This window comes from Pleurodeles waltl, chromosome 8 (assembly GCF_031143425.1).
Source record: "Pleurodeles waltl isolate 20211129_DDA chromosome 8, aPleWal1.hap1.20221129, whole genome shotgun sequence".
NCBI lineage: Eukaryota > Metazoa > Chordata > Amphibia > Caudata > Salamandridae > Pleurodeles > Pleurodeles waltl.
Genome location: NC_090447.1, coordinates 695,065,381 through 695,087,528, shown reverse-complemented (window position 1 = coordinate 695,087,528; position 22,148 = coordinate 695,065,381). Strand labels below are relative to the sequence as shown.

Genomic DNA, 22,148 nt, shown 5'->3' with positions numbered 1-22,148 from the left:
ACCATAAAGGTTGGATTGTAGATTAGTAGGGAAATCTTTGCTTAAAAAAAACAAAACAAAAAACTTTGATTTGTTACATTCGATTGCAAGATGTGTGTAATTGTTTAATTTTATTTTGCTTGAACTTCTCACTTTTAGCTGGTAATGAGTCCTGTCCGCAACCCCAGACTTCTGAACATCTGGCTGCCATAGAAATCATGAAATTGAAACACATTCTAATCCTACAAAACAAGATTGATTTGGTCAAGGAAAGTCAGGCAAAGGAACAGTATGAACAGATCCTGGCATTTGTGCAAGGTAAGATATGTAGCTATCGTTTGTACAGCTTTATCTTTTGTTTGTCTTGACCAGTATTAGTTGTCTAGATTCTGTCTGGCGGTGGGTTAATAACTGATATTGCTTTGAATTTGGTGCTAGGTCACCTAAGTCCCAGTCACTAAAACTTACAAAATGATAGAGAGAAAAACGCTAAAAAAAAAAAAAAAGAAAAGCCGTTAAGTTTAGTTAAACCACCTAACAAACAGACCAAAAACCATAGTATTTCCAGATCCTTGTTAAGATTGATTTTTGGATGAGGGTGTGGCCTAGCAGGCGACCATGATGACTGCACTGCTGTGGAGCTCTGGAACCCTCGCCCGATTAATGCACGCACTCTCACACGCACCCACACTCTCTCTCTCTCACATGCACACACACTCTTACACACACAGTGACCCTCTCTCACGCACTCACCCTCTCACACACTCACCCTCTCTCTCTCACACACATACACACACACACTCTCTCCCTCTCACACACACACACACACACACACACGTTCTCTCTCTCTCTCTCTCACACACAAACTCTCCCTCTGACACTCTCTCCCTCCCCCTGCCCCCCCCTTCTTCCTCGTGTGGCTCAGGCATCGTGGGGCTCCCAGTGACCTGCCACCTGGTGAGAGGCCTGCATCGTCTAGGCTGGTGGGGGCCGGCCTGGGACCCGGTCTGCCTTCCGACTGCCTACACACTTTGGGGCCCACATAGTGGAGCTGTCACTAGACACTGTGGGTGGGCATGGTGGCAAGGTAATGCCAGTGCAATAGAGGAGGTTGTGGCCCATTCCCATTGAGCTATACCACCCTTACTACTCCTGAGGTGAGCCATCATTGTATACAGCGGCACATGTGCTGGCCTAAAGGACTGCTGTCTCCGTATCCAGTTTGCATGTGGCACAGTTGACTATTGCTTTCCACTTTCCCTGGTGCCCTTTCACGGGTGCGACCACATTGCTGCAACTTTTGTCACCCCCTCAGGGTCTTTGACTTTTTTTGTGCCTACTAGTGCTGTGGCCTCTCTGTAATCCCTTCGAGCTGGGCCCCTTTTTGCATATAGCCTACATCCACTGTGTTACTGGTCCTTATTGTGGGCAGGATGGGTTGGGGAGACCCCAAGCAAACGCAAATGTCATTTGACACTACCGAAACTCCCAGGAGACAACATATTGATGATCCTGCGGACAACGGTTCCGCCTCTAGTGCTACCTCTGATCTCCCTCCGGATGGAACTGACGCTATAATGGCTGTATTGAGAGCTGGGTTTAAGACTATAGACTCGATTCGACTTTCTAACGATGCAACTAGTTTGCTTGAATTAGTGTATTGATAGACACCCAACCCAGCTGGACGTCGCAGAATGCTGAATCTATGAAATTGAAGATCAAGGTGTGGAGTCTAGAAAATGTCTTGAAGACTGAGCGTCTTTTGAAGGCTGTTGCAATCAGGAACGAGGACTTAGATGCACGATCTCGCACCAACAATAGCCACGTTGCTGGCATGGCGGAATCTACCAACACCAGCCAGCTGGACACATTTGTTGAATCCCTATTAACAGACCTATTCAGCAGAGACTCCTTCACTGACACATTTGTTGAGAGAGGGCTCAAAGAATTTTGGGTTCGCGTCCGGTCCCCAGAGCACCACCTCAAGTCATAATAGCCAGACTTCTAATCTTTCACAACAGGGATACTGCGCTTCACCTGGCCAAGGAGCGGGGTTCCTTGAAGCTCTAAGGAATGGCTATCTCCATATGTTTCCAGACTACACACAACTGGGTGCAGAAGGCCTGCCCCAAGTTTGCGGACACGCAGGCGACTCTAAGGAAACATAGAATACGGTATGGCATGCTCTACCCTACTCGTATGCAAGTGGATGTGGATCATAAAGAGCACGTTGTCAGTACCCCTGCAGATGCCCTCGCTTTTTTGTAAACAACATCTCGACCAGAAGAGTCTGAAAATTGCACTGTCGATTTTTGTAATAGCAAGTTATTTTTAATATAAAAACAGCTTCCCTTACAAGGAAGTTCTTTGGTTCAAAGCATATATACAAGCATCTGTTATTTTTCTAAAATGGTCTCAGATATATTCTTTGAGTGACTCATTGTAAAGAAATGGCTCCCTGTTGCAGTTACCCCCCACTTTTTGCCTGATACTGATGCTGACTTGACTGAGAAGTGTGCTGGGACCCTGCTAACCAGGCCCCAGCACCAGTGTTCTTTCACCTAAAATGTACGATTGTTTCCACAATTGGCACAACCTTGGCACCTAGGTAAGTCCCTTGTAACTGGTACCCATAGTACCAAGGGCCCTGATGCCAGGGAAGGTCTCTAAGGGCTGCAGCATGTCTTATGCCACCCTAGGGACCCCTCCCTCACTCAGCACAGACACACTGCTTACCAGCTTGTGTGTGCTGGTGGGGAGAAAATGACTAAGTCGACACGGCACTCCCCTCAGGGTGCCATGCCACAACCTCACACTGCCTATGGCATAGGTAAGTCACCCCTCTAACAGGCCTTACAGCCCTAAGGCAGGGTGCACTATACCACAGGTGAGGGCATAGGTGCATGAGCACTATGCCCCTAAAGTGTCTAAGCAAAACCGTAGACATTGTAAGTGCAGGGTAGCCATAAGAGTATATGGTCTGGGAGTCTGTCAAAAACGAACTCCATAGCTCCATAATGGCTACACTGAATACTGGGAAGTTTGGTACCAAACTTCTCAGAATAATAAACCCACACTGATGCCAGTGTTGGATTTATTAAAAAATGCACACAGAGGGCATCTTAGAGATGCCCCCTGTATTTTACCCAATTGTTCAGTGCAGGACTGAATGTCTGTGCCACCCTGCTGCTGAGAGACGAGTTTCTGACCCCATGTGGTGAGGGCCTTTGTGCTCTCTGGGGACAGAAACAAAAGCCTGCTCTGGGTGGAGATGCTTCACACCTCCCCCCCTCCAGGAACTGTAACACCTAGCATTGATCCTCAAAGGCTCAGGCTTCGTGTTATAATGCCACCGGGCACTCCAGCTAGTGGAGATGCCCCCCCCCCCCCCCCCCGGACACAGCCCCCACTTTTGGCGGCAAGTCCAGGAGAGATAATGAGAAAAACAAGGAGTCGTCACTGGCCAGTCGGGACAGCCCCTAAGGTGTCCTGAGCTGAGGTGACTCTGACTTTTAGAAATCCTCCATCTTGTAGAAGGAGGATTCCTCCAATAGGAATAGGGATGTGCCCCCCTCCCCTCAGGGAGGAGGCACAAAGAGGGTGTACCCACCCTCCAGGACAGTAGCCATTGGCTACTGCCCTCCCAGACCTAAACACCCCCCTAAATTCAGTATTTAGGGGCTCCCCAGAACCAAGGAACTCAGATTCCTGCAACCTAAGAAGAAGAGGACTGCTGAGCTGAAAAACCCTGCAGAGAAGACGGAGACACCAACTGCCTTGGCCCCAGCTCTACCGGCCTGTCTCCCCCCTTCGGAAGAAAACTGCTCCAGCGATGCTTTCCCCAGGACCAGCGACCTCTGAATCCTCAGAGGACTGCCCTGCTTCCAAAAGACCAAGAAACTCCAGAGGACAGCGGCCCTGTTCAACAAAGACTGCAACTTTGTTTCCAGAGGAGCAGATTTAAAGACCCCTGCAATCCCCGCAAGAAGCGTGAGACTTGCAACACTGCACCCGGCGACCCCGACTCGACTGGTGAAGAAACAACGCTACAGGGAAGACCCCCCGGCGACCCCAAGACTGTGAGTAACCAAAGTTGTCCCCCCTGAGTCCCCACAGCGACGCCTGCAGAGGGAATCCCGAGGCTCCCCCTGACCGCGACTGCCTGACTCTGAAATCCCGACGCCTGGAAAAGACCCTGCACCCGCAGCCCCCAGGACCTGAAGGATCGGAACTCCAGTGCAGGAGTGACCCCCAGGAGGCCCTCTCCCTTGCCCAGGTGGTGGCTACCCCGAGGAGCCCCCCCCTTGCCTGCCTGCATCGCTGAAGAGACCCCTTGATCTCTCATTGAAACCTATTGAAAACCCGACGCGTGTTTGCACACTGCACCCGGCCGCCCCGTGCTGCGGAGGGTGTACTTTCTGTGCTAACTGGTGTCTCCCCCCGGTGCCCTACAAAACCGCCCCTGGTCTGCCCTCCGAAGACGCGGGTACTTACCTGCTGGCAGACTGGAACCGGGGCACCCCCTTCTCCATTGAAGCCTATGTGTTTTGGGCACCACTTTGAACTCTGCACCTGACCGCCCTGAGCTGCTGGTGTGGTAACTTTGGGGTTGCTCTGAACCCCCAACGGTGGGCTACCTTGGACCCCAATTTGAACCCCGTAGGTGGTTTACTTACCTGCAAGAACTAACAATAACTTACCTCCCCCAGGAACTGTGAAAATTGCACTGTGTCCACTTTTAAAATAGCTATATGTGTTTTATGTAAAAAGTATATATGCTATTGTGATTATTCAAAGTTCCTAAAGTACTTACCTGCAATACCTTTCAAATGAGATATTACATGTAGAATTTGAACCTGTGGTTCTTAAAATAAACTAAGAAAAGATATTTTTCTATACAAAAACCTATTGGCCTGGAATTGTCTCTGAGTGTGTGTTCCTCATTTATTGCCAGTGTGTATGTACAACAAATGCTTAACACTACTCCTGTGATAAGCCTACTGCTCGACCACACTACCACAAAATAGAGCATTAGTATTATCTCTTTTTGCCACTATCTTACCTCTAAGGGGAACCCTTGGACTCTGTGCATACTATTCCTTACTTTGAAATAGTGCATACAGAGCCAACTTCCTGCACTCATTTATTGCCTCTGTGAGTACAACAAATGCTCCTTGAAAAGCCTAACTGCTCACCCACCCTACCACAAAAAGAGCACTAGACCTATCTATTTCTGCCTGTGCAAACCTTTGGGGATCCACTGGACTCTCTGCACAGTGCATTTCATTTTGGTGCACTGTATTGAGAGCCAGCCTCCTGCAGTGGTGGGGTCTGCGACTTGCATTTGCTGATGCCACTTGGTCAATAAGTGGGTACACAAGTAAATCCCAAAATTCCATTTAGTTAAAATGCATTTGTGAAATCGGGTATTTTTCTAAATTCCTAAAAGTAATTATTAGGACCCTGGTTAGATCCTTGTAGCTTAGCAGTAAAACTTAAAAACTTACTTCAGTTAGGACTGCCAAAACTTGTTAGGATTTTACTCTAGCTCAAAAAGGTCCCCACTTCAGTAAAATAATGAGTACCTCAGAGGACGTGGTGTTGAAGCTCAATGCCACCCCGTACCCTAAGCTTTCTCACAAGCAATTCAGGGCCCTCTGTAAGGGGTACGATGTGAAAACACTGAAACCTTACCAGTACAATTCTACTGACAGAGTATGACCAGGCCCATCCTTCTGATGGGACCACTGATCCTGTAGCTCACGATCAGGATAACTCTGGTGAGGAGGAAGAAAGGGACCCTCCTCAACTTGAAATAGAGGTACATGTACCCCAGGCATGTAGGACACCTTCATCTAGTGAGGATGGTTCAGGTTCCTCCAGCTGGAGGGATAGAATCTCTGGGGAAGATGCCCTCTTAGAGAGGCTAGCTAAGACACTGGACCTGGAACGCAGGATCTTAGCTATACAGAGGGAAAGAGCAGACATGGGTTTAGCACCCATGAATGGTCACAGCAATATCATAAATAGGGAGAGAGTAGGAAACTCTGACCCTAAAATCCCCAAAGGGTTTATCGCCAAATTAAGGAAGGTGATGCCATCACCAAGTGGGTGCCAGCCTGTGAGAGGGCCCATGTTTCCAAAACGCTTAGGGTACTGGGGAACTCTCCTTTGGGAACTGTTCTCAGGAAAGTGTAGGAATATACTCCTTTCACTGGATGAGGGAGATGCAACCTCATATGATCTCATGAAGGCTACCATGATTGAGGGATTTGCGTTGACTCATGAGGTATACCGAATTAAATTCAGGGAGCCCTGTGTCGACTTTGTGAACTTCAGTGAAGATAGGTTGTTGGTTAAAAGGTAACAAGGTCATGAATATGAAGGGCTTTACGATCTAATGATGGAAGAGCATCTGTTGAGTAATTGTGTTAAAGAAAAGTTGCACCAGTACCTGGTAGACGTAGGCCCACTTGCTCTTCAAGGGCTGGGGACAAAGACAGGCCTCTGGGTCAAAAAAAGGGTGACCGAGACTTCCACTGGTTGGGGGACCACAAGAAAGAGACCAAAAAGCCTCCACAAGGGAAACTGGTTACCAAAACAAAGACAAAAACAAGGAGTCTTCTAAAAGCCCCCAAAAATGTGCAGCACAGGAGGGCGGCCCCCAAGACTCTTCCCAGTCCAAGGGTGGGTATAAAGGGACAAATTGGGATCCCAGAAAGGCTTGGTGCTATAACTGCAAAACTAGAGGGCACCAAACTGGAGATCCTAACTGTCCTAACAAAAAGAATGCTTCTAGTGCACCCGCAGTAAATGCAGTGATAAGTCTCCAGATGGGATTCCAAGTAGGGCCTGACCAGGTCAGTGAGCCTAATGAGCCACTTTAGTCTGAGGGTAGGTTGGATGTAGCTGCCCTGGCTGTCTGGCCCAGTAGTGTGGAGAAATACAGACAACAGCCTCATATCAATGGGCTTCAAGTTGCAGCACGAGATGCACTGGTGCCAGTGTCACCATGGTGACTGAGCAGATCAGTATCTTCCTGGAGAGACGTATACTATCCTCAATACTGACAGTCAAGTTAAGGTCCATCCCATGTGAAAAACCCATGTAGCTCTGCTGGGTATTCCTGAGTGTGTGTGTGTGTCAAAACCAGAGCACAGAGCAAAGCATAGGGTGAAAATGTAGAGTTCGAGCCTTGGATAATAGCCCAACTTATCAAGAGAAAAGGCAGTAAGACTTGGGGACCAGCTTCCAAACAGATCACAGAGCAGGCTCTCTCTCTTCTATGGGACAATACCTAACAGCCCCAGAGGGAACTGAGCCTCATGGGCTTGGACCTTACACAGCAGAGCTCATAGGACGGGGGGGGGGGCTCTAGGGAATATCTGAGCCAGGGACAACAAACCTGTCCCTCTCTTGAAGGTCTGAGGCAGCAGGTTGCTGCCTAGGAAGAAATTATGTCTGTGATACCCACAGGACTTATTGGAAGGAGGGGCTCCTGTAACTCCGGTCTACTGAGGTCAGAGACCTTAAAGCTGGTGCCACCAGGAGACTGGTTGTGCCTCAGCAATGCATAGAGTTTCTCCGACCATTGGCCTGTGACATCCCCTTAGCTGGGCATCTTGGCCAGACAAAAACATGGAGTTGGTTGGTGTAGGAGGCTGGACTGGCTTGTAGTGAGTACCAAGGGGTACTTACACCTTGCACCAGGCCCAGGTATCCCTTATTAGTGTAGAGGGGTGTCTAGCAGCTTAGGCTGATAGAAAAGGTAGCTTAGCAGAGCAGCTTAGGCTGAACTAGGAGACGAGTGAAGCTCCTACAGTACCACTAGTGTCATATGCACAATATCATAAGAAAACACAATACACAGATATACTAAAAATAAAGGTACTTTATTTTTATGGCAATATGCCAAAAGTATCTCAGTGAGTACCCTCAGTATGAGGATAGCAAATATACACAAGATATATGTACACAATACCAAAATATGCAGTAAGAGCAATAGAAAACAGTGCAAACAATGTATAGTCAAAATAGAATGCAATGGGGGCACATAGGGATAGGGGCAACACAAACCATATACTCTAGAAGTGGAATGCGAACCACGAATGGACCCCAAACTTATGTGACCTTGTAGAGGGTCGCTGGGACTGTAAGAAAACAGTGAGGGTTAGAAAAATAGCCCACCCCAAGACCCTGAAAAGTGGGTGCAAAGTGCACCTAAGTTCCCCAAAGAGCACAGAAGTCGTGATAGGGGAATTCTGCAGGAAAGACCAACACCAGCAATGCAACAACAATGGGTTTCCAGACGAGAGTACCTGTGGAACAAGGGGACCAAGTCCAGAAGTCACGATCAAGTCGGGAGTGGGCAGATGCCCAGGAAATGCCAGCTGTGGGTGCAAAGAAGCTGCCACCGGATGGTAGAAGCTGTGGATTCTGCAAGAACGACAAGGGCTAGAAACTTCCCCTTTGGAGGATGGATGTCCCACGTCGTGAAGGGTCGCGGTTAGGGTTTTTGAATGCTGCAGTGGCCCAGGAGGGACCAGGATGTCGCCAATTGCGTGAGGAGACAGAGGGGGCGTCCAGCAAGACAAAGAGCCCACTCAGAAGCAAGCAGCACCCGCAGAAATGCCGGAACAGGCACTACGAAGTGGAGTGAACCGGAGCTCACCCGTAGTTGCACAAGAGGGTCCCACAAAGCCGGAGGACAACTCAGGAGGTCGTGCAATGCAGTTTAGAGTGCCGGGACCCAGGCTTGGCTGTGCACAAAGGAAATCCTGGAAGAGTGCACAGGAGCCGGAGTAGCTGCAAACCACGCGGTTCCCAGAAATGCAGTCTAGCGTGGGGAGGCAAGGACTTGCCTCCACCAAACTTGGACTGAAGAGTCACTTGAACAGAGTTGCTGAGTTCAAGGGACCTCGCTCGTCGTGCTGAGAGGAGACCCAGAGGACCGGTGATGCAGTTCTTTGGTGCCTGCGGTTGCAGGGGGAAGATTCCGTCGACCCACGGGAGATTTCTTCGGAGCTTCTAGTACAGAGAGGAGGCAGACTACCCCCACAGCATGCACCACCAGGAAAACAGTCGAGAAGGCGGCAGGATCAGCGTTACAAGGTTGCAGTAGTCGTCTTTGCTACTTTGTTGAAGTTTTGCAGGCTTCCATCGCGGTCCGCAGTCGATTCCTTGGCAGAAGGTGAAGAGAGAGATGCAGAGGAACTCTGATGAGCTCTTGCATTCGTTATCTAAGGAATTCCCCAAAGCAGAGACCCTAAATAGCCAGAAAAGGAGGTTTGGCTACTTAGGAGAGAGGATAGGCTAGCAACACCTGAAGGAGCCTATCAGAAGGAGTCTCTGACGTCACCTGCTGGCACTGGCCACTCAGAGCAGTCCAGTGTGCCAGCAGCACCTCTGTTTCCAAGATGGCAGAGGTCTGGAGCACACTGGAGGAGCTCTGGGCACCTCCCAGGGGAGGTGCAGGTCAGGGGAGTGGTCACTCCTCTTTCCTTTGTCCAATTTCGCGCCAGAGCAGGGCTGAGGGATCCCTGAACCGGTGCAGACTGGCTTATGCAGAGATGGGCACCATCTGTGCCCATCAAAGCATTTCCAGAGGCTGGGGGAGGCTACTCCTCCCAAGCCCCAACACCTTTTTCCAAAGGGAGAGGTTGTAACACCCTCTCTGTGAGGAAGTCCTTTGTTCTGCCTTCCTGGGCCAAGCCTGGCTGGACCCCAGGAGGGCAGAAACCTGTCTGAGGGGTTGGCAGCAGCAGCAGCTGCAGTGAAACCCCGGGAAAGGCCGTTTGGCAGTACCCGGGTCTGAGCTAGAGACTCTGGGATCATGGAATTGTCTCCCCAATGCCAGAATGGTATTGGGGTGACAATTCCATGATCCTAGACATGTTACATGGCCATGTTCGGAGTTACCATTGTGACGCTATACATATGTCGTGACATATGTATAGTGCACGCGTGTAATGGTGTCCCCGCACTCACAAAGTCCGGGGAATTTGCCCTGAACAATGTGGAGCACCTTGGCTAGTGCCAGGGTGCCCACACACTAAGTAACTTAGCACCCAACCTTTAGCAGGTAAAGGTTAGATATATAGGTGACTTATAAGTTACTTAAGTGCAGTGGTAAATGGCTGTGAAATAACGTGGACGTTATTTCACTCAGGCTGCACTGGCAGGCCTGTGTAAGAATTGTCAGATCTCCCTATGGGTGGCACAAGAAATGCTGCAGCCCATAGGGATCTCCTGGAACCCCAATACCCTGGGTACCTCAGTACCATATACTAGGGAATTATAAGGGTGTTCCAGTATGCCAATGTAAATTGGTGAAATTGGTCACTAGCCTGTTAATGACAATTTGGAAAGAAAATGAGAGAGCATAACCACTGAGGTTCTGGATAGCAGAGCCTCGGTGAGACAGTTAGTCATAACACAGGTAACACATACAGGGCACACTTATGAGCACTGGGGCCCTGGCTGGCAGGGTCCCAGTGACACATACAACTAAAACAATATATATACAGTGAAATATGGGGGTAACATGCCAGGCAAGATGGTACTTTCCTACAGTTGGTCAACTACTTCTACTGGCAAGGCATGTCCCAGAAAGTAAAGGAGTTTTGCAACTCCTGTGTCACCTGTCAGGCTAGTGGCAAGACAGGTGGACAACCAAAGGCCCTCTTAATTCCACTTCCAGTGGTTTGGGTTCCTATTGAAAGGGTTTGGGTTCCCTTTGAAAGGGTTGAGGTTGCTATTGTTGGTCCCCTTTACCTTCCCATGAGAGAACATATTTATACTGGTGGTAGTGGATCCTACCACCAGGTACCCTGAAGCAGTGCTCCTAAGGGCTACTACTGCCCCTGCAGTAGTTAGAGCACTCATTGATATTTTTACCAGAGTAGTTTTTCCTAAGGAGGTGATGTCAGATAGAGGTACTAACTTCATGTTTGGCTACCTGACGCATGTAGTCTGAGTGTGGGGTGACCTATAAGATCACCTCCCCATATCATCCCCAGTGCAATTGTCTTGTTGAGAGATTTAACAAACCTCTCAAAGGCATGATTGGTGGGCTCCCTGAAAAACTCAGAAGGAGAGGTGGTGTCTTACTTCCTTGCCTGCTTTTTGCCTACAGGGAATTGCCACAGAAGGGAGTGGGGTTTTCCCCATTTGAACTTTGTTTGCGCGTCATGTTAGGGGGCCTATTTACCTTGTAAAGGAAGGTAGGTAGAGACCTCCCAGAGAACCCAAGCAGGACATAGTGGATTATGGGCTTGACTTATTCTCAAGGATGGCTGAGTACATGTAAAAAACAAACAAAAAGCTGGAGGCTGCCAAGAGCTCTAGAAGCACTGGTGTGACCAAAAAGCTGCACTTACCAACCTGGGCAGAAGGTATGGGTGTTTGGAGCCTGTGGCGCCTAGGGCTCCCCAAGATAATTGGAGTGAACCATGCCCCATCCAAGAAAGTAAAAGGGAAGTCACCTGTCTCGTGGACTTTGGCAGTTGCAGGATTCTCATGAGGGTAATCGATGTAAACCGCCTGAAACCCTTTGATGACGGAGCTGAGCTGACCATGCTCATGGTCACAGATAAGGGACAGAAAATTAAGAGTGAGCCTCTCACTGATCTCCCCCCTAGCAATCCCAAAGATAACTCAGTTGAGGTAGTAGGCTTCTCGGACACCATCCCTGACCAACAGCAGACCTACTGCAGGCAGGTCTCGCACCAGTTTGCTGAACTCTTCCCCTTGACCCCTGGCAGACCTACCTGGTTTACCCATGGTGTGGACACTGGAGCCAGTTTACCTGTCGGGGACAAATTCTACATACAGTCTGATCATGTCAAAGAGAGCATCAAAGTTGAGGTCAGCAAGATGCTGGAATTAGAGAGCCCCTGGCCCGGCCCAGTTGGGCTAATCCCAAAACATCATTCCCAGGGTAGAGTGAAAGAATTAAGGTTTTTGTGGACTATTGGGGTCTCAATGCAGTGACCAGGACAGATGCCCACCCAAAAGCAGATGAACTCAACAGATTGGGAGCAGCCTGATATATCCGAGTACTTTTGATCTCACATTAGGGTACTGGCAGATAGGCCTGACTCCAAGCCCAAAAGAAAGATCTGCACTCTCCACTCCTGATGGGCATTATTAGTTCACTGTTATGCCCTTTGGTCTGAAGAATGCCCCTGCCACCTTCCAGAGGTTGGTGACAAAGTCCTTGGTTGGTTATGGAGTATGGTTGGAGATGGAGTATCACCGGCGTTGGCGGGGAGCCTGGTGGTGGCCTGGACTGTAGAGCGATGTGGGCTCGTTCAATCGCGAACCATGGTGTAAGGTGATCCTCCGGCACCCAGGAGCTGAACTATTCCTCCAGGAAGGAGGCCAAAGAAGAGGCCGCTGTGTTCTCTGGAAGGCCCACAATATGAGGATTGTTGCGCCTAAATCTATTTTCAGCATCTTCTGCTCTCCGGTATAGTTCTGACGTGCGCGCCGATAGTGCAGATACTTGCTTTTTCAAGGTAGTCAAGTCATCTTCCACTGTGGATATTCCTGATTCTGCCTCTGTGATCCGGTCCATTGTATTGCGGAGAAACTGACGTACCAGGGCTACTTCCACTCTTAGTTCACCGATCTTAGCCTCTACCGCCGTCTGGGACACCTGAATATCCTGAAGGATAGCTGCCTGATCACTAGAGGCTGCCGGTTTCCCACCACCGCTGCCCGGGGACTTTTCCTCAGCACAGGACTCGCCAGGACCTGTAGTAAATTGGTCTATGCACGTTTGCGCCATGGGCGGTCGTGTCGATTAGGCCTTCCAACTTTAAAGGCAGGGTGCATTATATTACATGTGAGGGCATACCTGAATGAGCAGATAAGCCCCTTGTAAGGAAATGCCTCCTTGGCATGGTTACCCCCTGACTTTTTGCCTTTGCTGATGCTATGTTTTGAATTGAAAGTGTGCTGAGGCCTGCTAACCAGGCCCCAGCACCAGTGTTCTTTCCCTAACCTGTACTTTTGATTCCACAATTGGCACACCCTGGCATCCAGGTAAGTCCCTTGTAACTGGTACCCCTGGTACCAAGGGCCCTGATGCCAGGGAATGTCTCTAAGGGCTGCAGCATATCTTATGCCACCCTGGGGACCCCTCACTCAGCACAGACACACTGCTCACCAGCTTGTGTGTGCTGGTGAGAACAAAACGAGTAAGTCGACATGGCACTCCCCTCAGGGTGCCATGCCAACCTCACACTGCCTATGCAGTATAGATAAGTCACCCCTCTAGTAGGCCTTACAGCCCTAAGGCAGGGTGCACTATACCATAGGTGAGGGCACCAGTACATGAGTACTGTGCCCCTACAGTGTCTATGCCAAACCTTAGACATTGTAAGTGCAGGGTAGCCATAAGAGCATATGGTCTGGGAGTCTGTCAAACACGGACTCCACAGCACCATAATGGCTACACTGAAAACTGGGAAGTTTGGTATCAAACTTCTCAGCACAATAAATGCACACTGATGCCAGTGTACATTTTATTGTAAAATACACCCCAGAGGGCACCTTAGAGGTGCCCCCTGAAACCTTAACCGACTATCTGTGTAGGCTGACTAGTTCCAGCAGCCTGCCACAACCGAGACATGTTGCTGGCCCCATTGGGAGAGTGCCTTTGTCACTCTGAGGCCAGTAACAAAGCCTGCACTGGGTGGAGATGCTAACACCTCCCCCAGGCAGGAGCTGTCACACCTGGCGGTGAGCCTCAAAGGCTCACCCCTTTGTGCCAGCACCGCAGGACACTCCAGCTAGTGGAGTTGCCCGCCCCCTCCGGCCACGGCCCCCACTTTTGGCGGCAAGGCCGGAGAAAATAATGAGAATAACAAGGAGGAGTCACTGACCAGTCAGGACAGCCCCTAAGGTGTCCTGAGCTGAAGTGACTCTAACTTTTAGAAATCCTCCATCTTGCAGATGGAGGATTCCCCAATAGGATTAGGGATGTGACCCCCTCCCCTTGGGAGGAGGCACAAAGAGGGTGTACCCACCCTCAGGGCTAGTAGCCATTGGCTACTAACCCCCCAGACCTAAACACGCCCTTAAATTTAGTATTTAAGGGCTTCCCTGAACCTAAGAATTTAGATTCCTGAAACCTACAAGAAGAAGAAGACTGCTGAGCTGAAAAACCCCTGCAGAGGAAGAACAGAAGACACCAACAGCTTTGGCCCCAGTCCTACCGGCCTGTCTCCTGCCTTCCAAAGAACCCTGCTCCAGCGACGCTTTCCAAGGGACCCGCGACCTCTGAATCCTCTGAGGACTGCCCTACTTCAAGAAAGACAAGGAACTCCCGAGGACAGCGGCACTGCTCCAAAAGAACTGCAACTTTGTTTCAGGGAGCAGATTTAAAGACCCCTGCAACTCCCCGCAAGAAGCGTGAGACTTGCAACACTGCACCCGGCGACACCGACTCGACTGGTGGAGAACCAACACCTCAGGGAGGACCCTCCAGCGACTCCGAGACCGTGAGTAACCAAAGTTGTCCCCCCTGAGCCCCCACAGCGACGCCTGCAGAGGGAATCCCGAGGCTCCCCCTGACCGCGACTGCCTGAACTCCATTTCCCGACGGCTGGAGAAGACTCTGCACCCGCAGCCCCCAGCACCGAAAGGAACGGAACTCATGTGCAGGAGTGACCCCCAGGAGGCCCTCTCCCTTGCCCAGGTGGTGGCTACCCCGAGGAGCCCCCCCTTTGCCTGCCTGCAACACTGAAGAGATCCCTTGATCTCATTTATTTACATTGAAAACCCGACGCTTGTCTCTACACTGCACCCGGCCGCCCCCGTGCCGCTGAGGGTGTACTTTTTGTGTGAACTTGTGTCCCCCCCGGTGCCCTACAAAAACCCCCTGGTCAGCCCTCCGAAGACGCGGGTACTTACCTGCTGGCAGACCGGAACCGGGGCACCCCCTTCTCTCCATTGCAGCCTATGCGTTTTGGGCACCTCTTTGACCTCTGCACCTGACCAGCCCTGAGCTGCTGGTGTGGTAACTTTGGGGTTGCTCTGAACCCCCAACGGTGGGCTACCTTGGACCCAAACCTGAGACTTGTAAGTGATTTACTTACCTGACAAAACTAACAAAAACTTACCTCCCCCAGGAACTGTGAAAATTGCACTGTGTCCACTTTTAAAACAGCTTATAGTGTTTTATGTTAAAAGTATACATGCTAATGTAATGATTTAAAGTTCCTGAAGTACTTACCTGCAATACCTTTCAAATGAGATATTACATGTAGAATTTGAACCTGTGGTTCTTAAAATAAACTAAGAAAAGATATTTTTCTATAACAAAACCTATTGGCTGGATTTGTCTCTGAGTGTGTGTTCCTCATTTATTGCCTGTGTGTATGTACAACAAATGCTTAACACTACTCCTTTGATAAGCCTACTGCTCGACCACACTACCACAAAATAGAGCATTAGTATTATCTCTCTTTGCCACTATCTTACCTCTAAGGGGAACCCTTGGACTCTGTGCATGCTATTCCTTACTTTGAAATAGCACATACAGAGCCAACTTCCTACACCCCTGCTATGTCTTTGTTGATTCTCAGACATAGTAAGGGAGCAGGTAAGCAATTCTAAATGGATGTGCTTTGACACTGGTCAATATGAGTTCCCCAGCTACATGATGGATTCACTGAAGATAGGGATGTTTGAAATCAAACATCTAGAATTTGTGAACCCACACTGATGCCAGTGTCGGATTTACCAATACATGCACCCAAAAGGCATCTTAGAGGTGCCCCCTGAAACTTTACGAGCCTCTGGTGTGCTTGCTGACCTGTTTCTGTTAGCCAGTCACCTGAGACACCCTTCTGGATCCCTCGAGCTGGAGCCTATGCTCTCAGGAGGTCCAGAACAAAATACTGTCCAGGAAGAGGGTGTAACAACCCCTTCCACAGGATGACTGTAGGAAGTTGGCTCTGTATGTGCTATTTCAAAGTAAGGAATAGCATGCACAGAGTCCAAGGGTTCCCCTTAGAGGTAAGATAGTGGCAAAAAGAGATAATACTAATGCTCTATTTTGTGGTAGTGTGGTCGAGCAGTAGGCTTATCCAAGGAGTAGTGTTAAGCATTTGTTGTACATACACATAGACAATAAATGAGGTACACACACTCAGAGACAAATCCAGCCAACAGGTTTTTGTATAGAAAAATATCTTTTCTTAGTTTATTTTAGGAACTACAGGTTCAAATTCTACATGTAATATCTCATTCGAAAGGTATTGCAGGTAAGTACTTTAGGAACTTCAAATCATCAAAATTGCATGTATACTTTTCAAGTTATTCATAAACAGCTGTTTTAAAAGTGGACACTTAGTGCAATTTTCACAGTTCCTGGGGGAGGTAAGTATTTGTTAGGTTAACCAGGTAAGTAAGACACTTACAGGGCTTAGTTCTTGGTCCAAGGTAGCCCACCGTTGGGGGTTCAGAGCAACCCCAAAGTCACCACACCAGCAGCTCAGGGCCGGTCAGGTGCAGAGTTCAAAGTGGTGCCCAAAACGCATAGGCTAGAATGGAGAGAAGGGGGTGCCCCGGTTCCGGTCTGCTTGCAGGTAAGTACCCGCGTCTTCGGAGGGCAGACCAGGGGGGTTTTGTAGGGCACCGGGGGGGACACAAGCCCACACAGAAATTTCACCCTCAGCAGCGCGGGGGCGGCCGGGTGCAGTGTAGAAACAGGCGTCGGGTTCGCAATGTTAGTCTATGAGAGATCTCGGGATCTCTTCAGCGCTGCAGGCAGGCAAGGGGGGGATTCCTCGGGGAAACCTCCACTTGGACAAGGGAGAGGGACTCCTGGGGGTCACTTCTCCAGTGAAAGTCCGGTCCTTCAGGTCCTGGGGGCTGCGGGTGCAGGGTCTCTCCCAGGCGTCGGGACTTTAGGTTCAAAGAGTCGTGGTCAGGGGAAGCCTCGGGATTCCCTCTGCAGGCGGCGCTGTGGGGGCTCAGGGGGGACAGGTTTTGGTACTCACAGTATCAGAGTAGTCCTGGGGTCCCGCCTGAGGTGTCGGATCTCCACCAGCCGAGTCGGGGTCGCCGGGTGCAGTGTTGCAAGTCTCACGCTTCTTGCGGGGAGCTTGCAGGGTTCTTTAAAGCTGCTGGAAACAAAGTTGCAGCTTTTCTTGGAGCAGGTCCGCTGTCCTCGGGAGTTTCTTGTCTTTTCGAAGCAGGGGCAGTCCTCAGAGGATGTCGAGGTCGCTGGTCCCTTTGGAAGGCGTCGCTGGAGCAGGATCTTTGGAAGGCAGGAGACAGGCCGGTGAGTTTCTGGAGCCAAGGCAGTTGTCGTCTTCTGGTCTTCCGCTGCAGGGGTTTTCAGCTGGGCAGTCCTTCTTCTTGTAGTTGCAGGAATCTACTTTTCTAGGGTTCAGGGTAGCCCTTAAATACTAAATTTAAGGGCGTGTTTAGGTCTGGGGGGTTAGTAGCCAATGGCTACTAGCCCTGAGGGTGGGTACACCCTCTTTGTGCCTCCTCCCAAGGGGAGGGGGTCACAATCCTAACCCTATTGGGGGAATCCTCCATCTGCAAGATGGAGGATTTCTAAAAGTTAGAGTCACTTCAGCTCAGGACACCTTAGGGGCTGTCCTGACTGGCCAGTGACTCCTCCTTGTTTTTCTCATTATTTTCTCCGGCCTTGCCGCCAAAAGTGGGGCCGGGCCGGAGGGGGCGGGCAACTCCACTAGCTGGAGTGTCCTGCTGGGTTGGCACAAAGGAGGTGAGCCTTTGAGGCTCACCGCCAGGTGTGACAATTCCTGCCTGGGGGAGGTGTTAGCATCTCCACCCAGTGCAGGCTTTGTTACTGGCCTCAGAGTGACAAAGGCACTCTCCCCATGGGGCCAGCAACATGTCTCGGTTTGTGGCAGGCTGCTAAAACTAGTCAGCCTACACAGATAGTCGGTTAAGTTTCAGGGGGCACCTCTAAGGTGCCCTCTGGGGTGTATTTTACAATAAAATGTACACTGGCATCAGTGTGCATTTATTGTGCTGAGAAGTTTGATACCAAACTTCCCAGTTTTCAGTGTAGCCATTATGGTGCTGTGGAGTTCGTGTTTGACAAACTCCCAGACCATATACTTTTATGGCTACCCTGCACTTACAATGTCTAAGGTTTTGTTTAGACACTGTAGGGGTACCATGCTCATGCACTGGTACCCTCACCTATGGTATAGTGCACCCTGCCTTAGGGCTGTAAGGCCTGCTAGAGGGGTGTCTTACCTATACTGCATAGGCAGTGAGAGGCTGGCATGGCACCCTGAGGGGAGTGCCATGTCGACTTACTCGTTTTGTCCTCACTAGCACACACAAGCTGGCAAGCAGTGTGTCTGTGCTGAGTGAGAGGTCTCCAGGGTGGCATAATACATGCTGCAGCCCTTAGAGACCTTCCTTGGCATCAGGGCCCTTGGTACTAGAAGTACCAGTTACAAGGGACTTACCTGAATGCCAGGGTGTGCCAATTGTGGATACAATGGTACATTTTAGGTGAAGGAACACTGGTGCTGGGGCCTGGTTAGCAGGGTCCCAGCACACTTCTCAGTCAAGTCAGCATCAGTATCAGGCAAAAAGTGGGGGGGTAACTGCAACAGGGAGCCATTTCTTTACAATGACCTTCTGATTAATCTTCCAAATTGGTAAGGCTCAAAGGGCTGCAGCCTTTGAAATACAAATCTGGCTTCCCTCATAGGAAAGGAAGCCAACCCGCTCCTGTCCAGATCCCATTTGGCACTTGGACAGATGGAAAAAGTTGTGAGTCAGGTAGGTGTGCCCAGGCTAGTACCACCCCGAGGTGGGCTACTGGGAGGTGGACACGATTTTTCAAAAGTGATGCCATACTTAGGAATTATGGGACTGGATTATGCCCACTTCCCACAGGAACTGGTCATTTAGGGGGCATAGTGACCCCAAGGGTCAGTAGCCCATTGATTCCTACCCTGCACACCCCTAAATTCAGTATTTAGGTGATCTCCTAGCACCAAGGAATTAGATCCCTTCTGACCTGAAGGACACTTCGGAGATGCGAAAGGTAAGAACTGAAAATCAGTGACTGACTCAACGCCATCGCTGCCAGCCTGCCTGCTGATGCAGATCGTTGCGATAAAGACTTCTCGTCCTCCAACTGCTGAAACTTCCAAAAGCCCAGTAAGACTGACAGCCTTTGCCGCAACACAAGGTACTCTAGTGGAGTAGTGGACCTGCTTCCCTGCATCCTTCCACTACACCTCAGCACCTGGACACCCCGGACCAAGGAGAAGCGGACCACTGGTGTCCCTGGGTCCCCCAGGCCCATGAGATTTGGGCCCACTTGTTGGTTCAGCTGGACTGACACCCCCCCCCCCCCAGTCCACGCCTCCAGCTTGTTTCTGTGGGCCCCTTTACAGCGACTGACCCCTGTTGAAGGAAACTCAATGGTCCACAAACCCTCTGCACCTGGATGCCTCATACAGAGGAGAATAGGGCCACTGATGTCCCTGAGCATCGCAAGAACTGAGCCCACTTGGTGGCTCACACTGGCTGAATCCCCAGTCCAAACCTGCAGCCTCTTTTCAACCGGACTGATCCCCATTGACTAACATTGGCACCCGATGCCATACTACACATCCGCACCTGGCTGCCCCTGTGCTGGCAGGTGTTAACCATTGCTGTGGCCTTGACTGCGGAGATTGGTCTAATAAGTCACTGCACTATACCTGTATGCAATTTTTGGTTTTCATTCATAGGATAACATTGCAACTGTCAAGAATTGCACTAAGTGTAGCTCTGAACGACCGCCTCGGAATCTGGAGGACTGGGTTTGAGCCTTAGTGCCAGCACAGTGTGCTTTGATTATGTGCAAATCACTTAATTTACCCATGGACAGCGCCTTGAGACCCTCACAGGTGATAAGCTGCGCTATATAAATTCACATTTCATTTCAAGTGTTGACTTTTCTAAACTGTAATGGTTTCTCTTGAAAAACGTACTTACCTAAACTTATTGATTCTGGTACCAAAACATATATAAAAATACTTATTTTTGTAAATTGGTGTGGATCTCCTTATTGAATCGCCTCTCGTTTGTTAGCTGTGTGCCAAAGGTAAATGTCTTAACACTCCTCCTTGATAAGCCTAAGGCTGCTCGACCACGCCACCCCCTTAAAGAGCACCTTGGGATTGCTAGAGCAACTCCCTGTCCACTAGTAAGGGAATCCCTGGAATCTTTGCACAATGTATCTCATTTTGATATATCATATAAAGAGCCAGCTTCCACAATAAACTGAGCCAGAGTTCTGCTTATAGTGGTCAGTGATAGCGCTACATAATTCTGCTCTGAACAGGCTGTCCCTTAGAAAATTGTTGGGGGATAGCCTCCTTTCAAAGGCACAGTTCAGTGCCCAGATCATAGTAAGCGTTGGGGCGCAGGTGCATGGTCCCTCAGTGTGTGGGCACAATGTCTGATATCCCACGTTTTCAAGCAAATGTCTTAGGTGACCAGCTAGTAAGGTATACTCGGACACATGCCCACCAAGGATGTGAAACACAATCCCTGCTTGTTGTGGGGCGCCTAGGACTTTGCATATCAATTAGGTCTTGATCAGCTATGAGTGATTACAGTTACGCAGCAGGTGTGGATGCGGACACCAGATCAGGTGAGGTTTGTCCATTTGTTGGCTCAAACCACATTGAAATCTCTGTCCTATATTATTTTAGAATGGCCTAAAGCTACTTCCCCAGACCGTAGCAAAGAAGTCCTGGGAGTCTGCTTGTGGGGCATATACACAGGCGAGTGCCTTCCAGCCTCAGAGGATACCATGTAATATAACATTGCAATTCTCCGCATGGTAGAGGCCACTATAGCCCCTTTCGGTTGAGAACAGCTACTCCCCACATGTAGACAGAGTAAGTAGATACATGAGCTTCTCATTTCACCTTCACCTGTAATTGAACCTGTGTGTTCTGTTAAAGGCACTTACTTTAGCCGAACTATGTCTCAGTTGTGTATGTGGAGATGTGCCATCATCAGTCTAAACTTTCTAGGGTTATTCCGACCCCAAGTATACCAGGACATAAGGGTGATGCTTCCTATTGCTGCATAGTGTGCTGTATTGTGGGAAGTCCCTCCAGCACTGTGAGAAAGTGTTGTGTGCAGAGCAGGGTGTTATGCATGGCATTGAGACTGATTAGAAAGTGTATAGTGCCCAGGCTACAAATAGAAAAAAAATACTTTTCCCACCCACTCCAGCATTCCCACCTTGTTGCAGAACCTCGTACTCCTAAATACTGCCCCCCCCCCCCCCCCCCCCCCATAAAAAGACAACTAAGTGGAATCAATCCTGGGTTCAGCTTGGCCGAGAATAGTCTCTCTCTCCAGTCCACCGAAAGGGGTGGAGGACTCTGCGTGGGCTTAGTTATAAATGAGTACATTGAAATTAATCATGGTTACTGAGAAGACTGCTGAGCTCGTGTAGGAAGTTGGCTCTGTATGTGCTATTTCAAAGTAAGGAATAGCATGCACAGAGTCCAAGGGTTCCCCTTAGAGGTAAGATAGTGGCAAAAAGAGATAATACTAATGCTCTATTTTGTGGTAGTGTGGTCGAGCAGTAGGCTTATCCAAGGAGTAGTGTTAAGCATTTGTTGTACATACACATAGACAATAAATGAGGTACACACACTCGGAGACAAATCCAGCCAATAGGTTTTTATATAGAAAAATATCTTTTCTTAGTTTATTTTAAGAACCACAGGTTCAAATTCTACATGTAATATCTCATTCGAAAGGTATTGCAGGTAAGTACTTTAGGAACTTCAAATCATCAAAATTGCATGTATACTTTTCAAGTTATTCACAAATAGCTGTTTTAAAAGTGGACACTTAGTGCAATTTTCACAGTTCCTAGGGGAGGTAAGTATTTGTTAGGTTAACCGGGTAAGTAAGGCACTTACAGGGCTTAGTTCTTGGTCCAAGGTAGCCCACCGTTGGGGGTTCAGAGCAACCCCAAAGTCACCACACCAGCAGCTCAGGGCCGGTCAGGTGCAGAGTTCAAAGTGGTGCCCAAAACACATAGGCTAGAATGGAGAGAAGGGGGTGCCCCGGTTCCGGTCTGCTTGCAGGTAAGTACCCGCGTCTTCGGAGGGCAGACCAGGGGGGTTTTGTAGGGC

At 49.5% G+C, this 22,148-nt stretch overlaps 1 protein-coding gene across 1 annotated transcript in view; it reads left to right on the top strand.

The window, feature by feature from the left end:
* The window catches only part of EIF2S3 (eukaryotic translation initiation factor 2 subunit gamma), a 301,635-nt gene that overhangs the window by 141,220 nt on the left and 138,267 nt on the right, over positions 1-22,148 (top strand). The window contains exon 6 of the mRNA XM_069204821.1: positions 139-297. Within this exon, the coding sequence (XP_069060922.1) occupies positions 139-297 (159 nt within the window). The remainder of the gene's footprint in view (positions 1-138; positions 298-22,148) is intronic.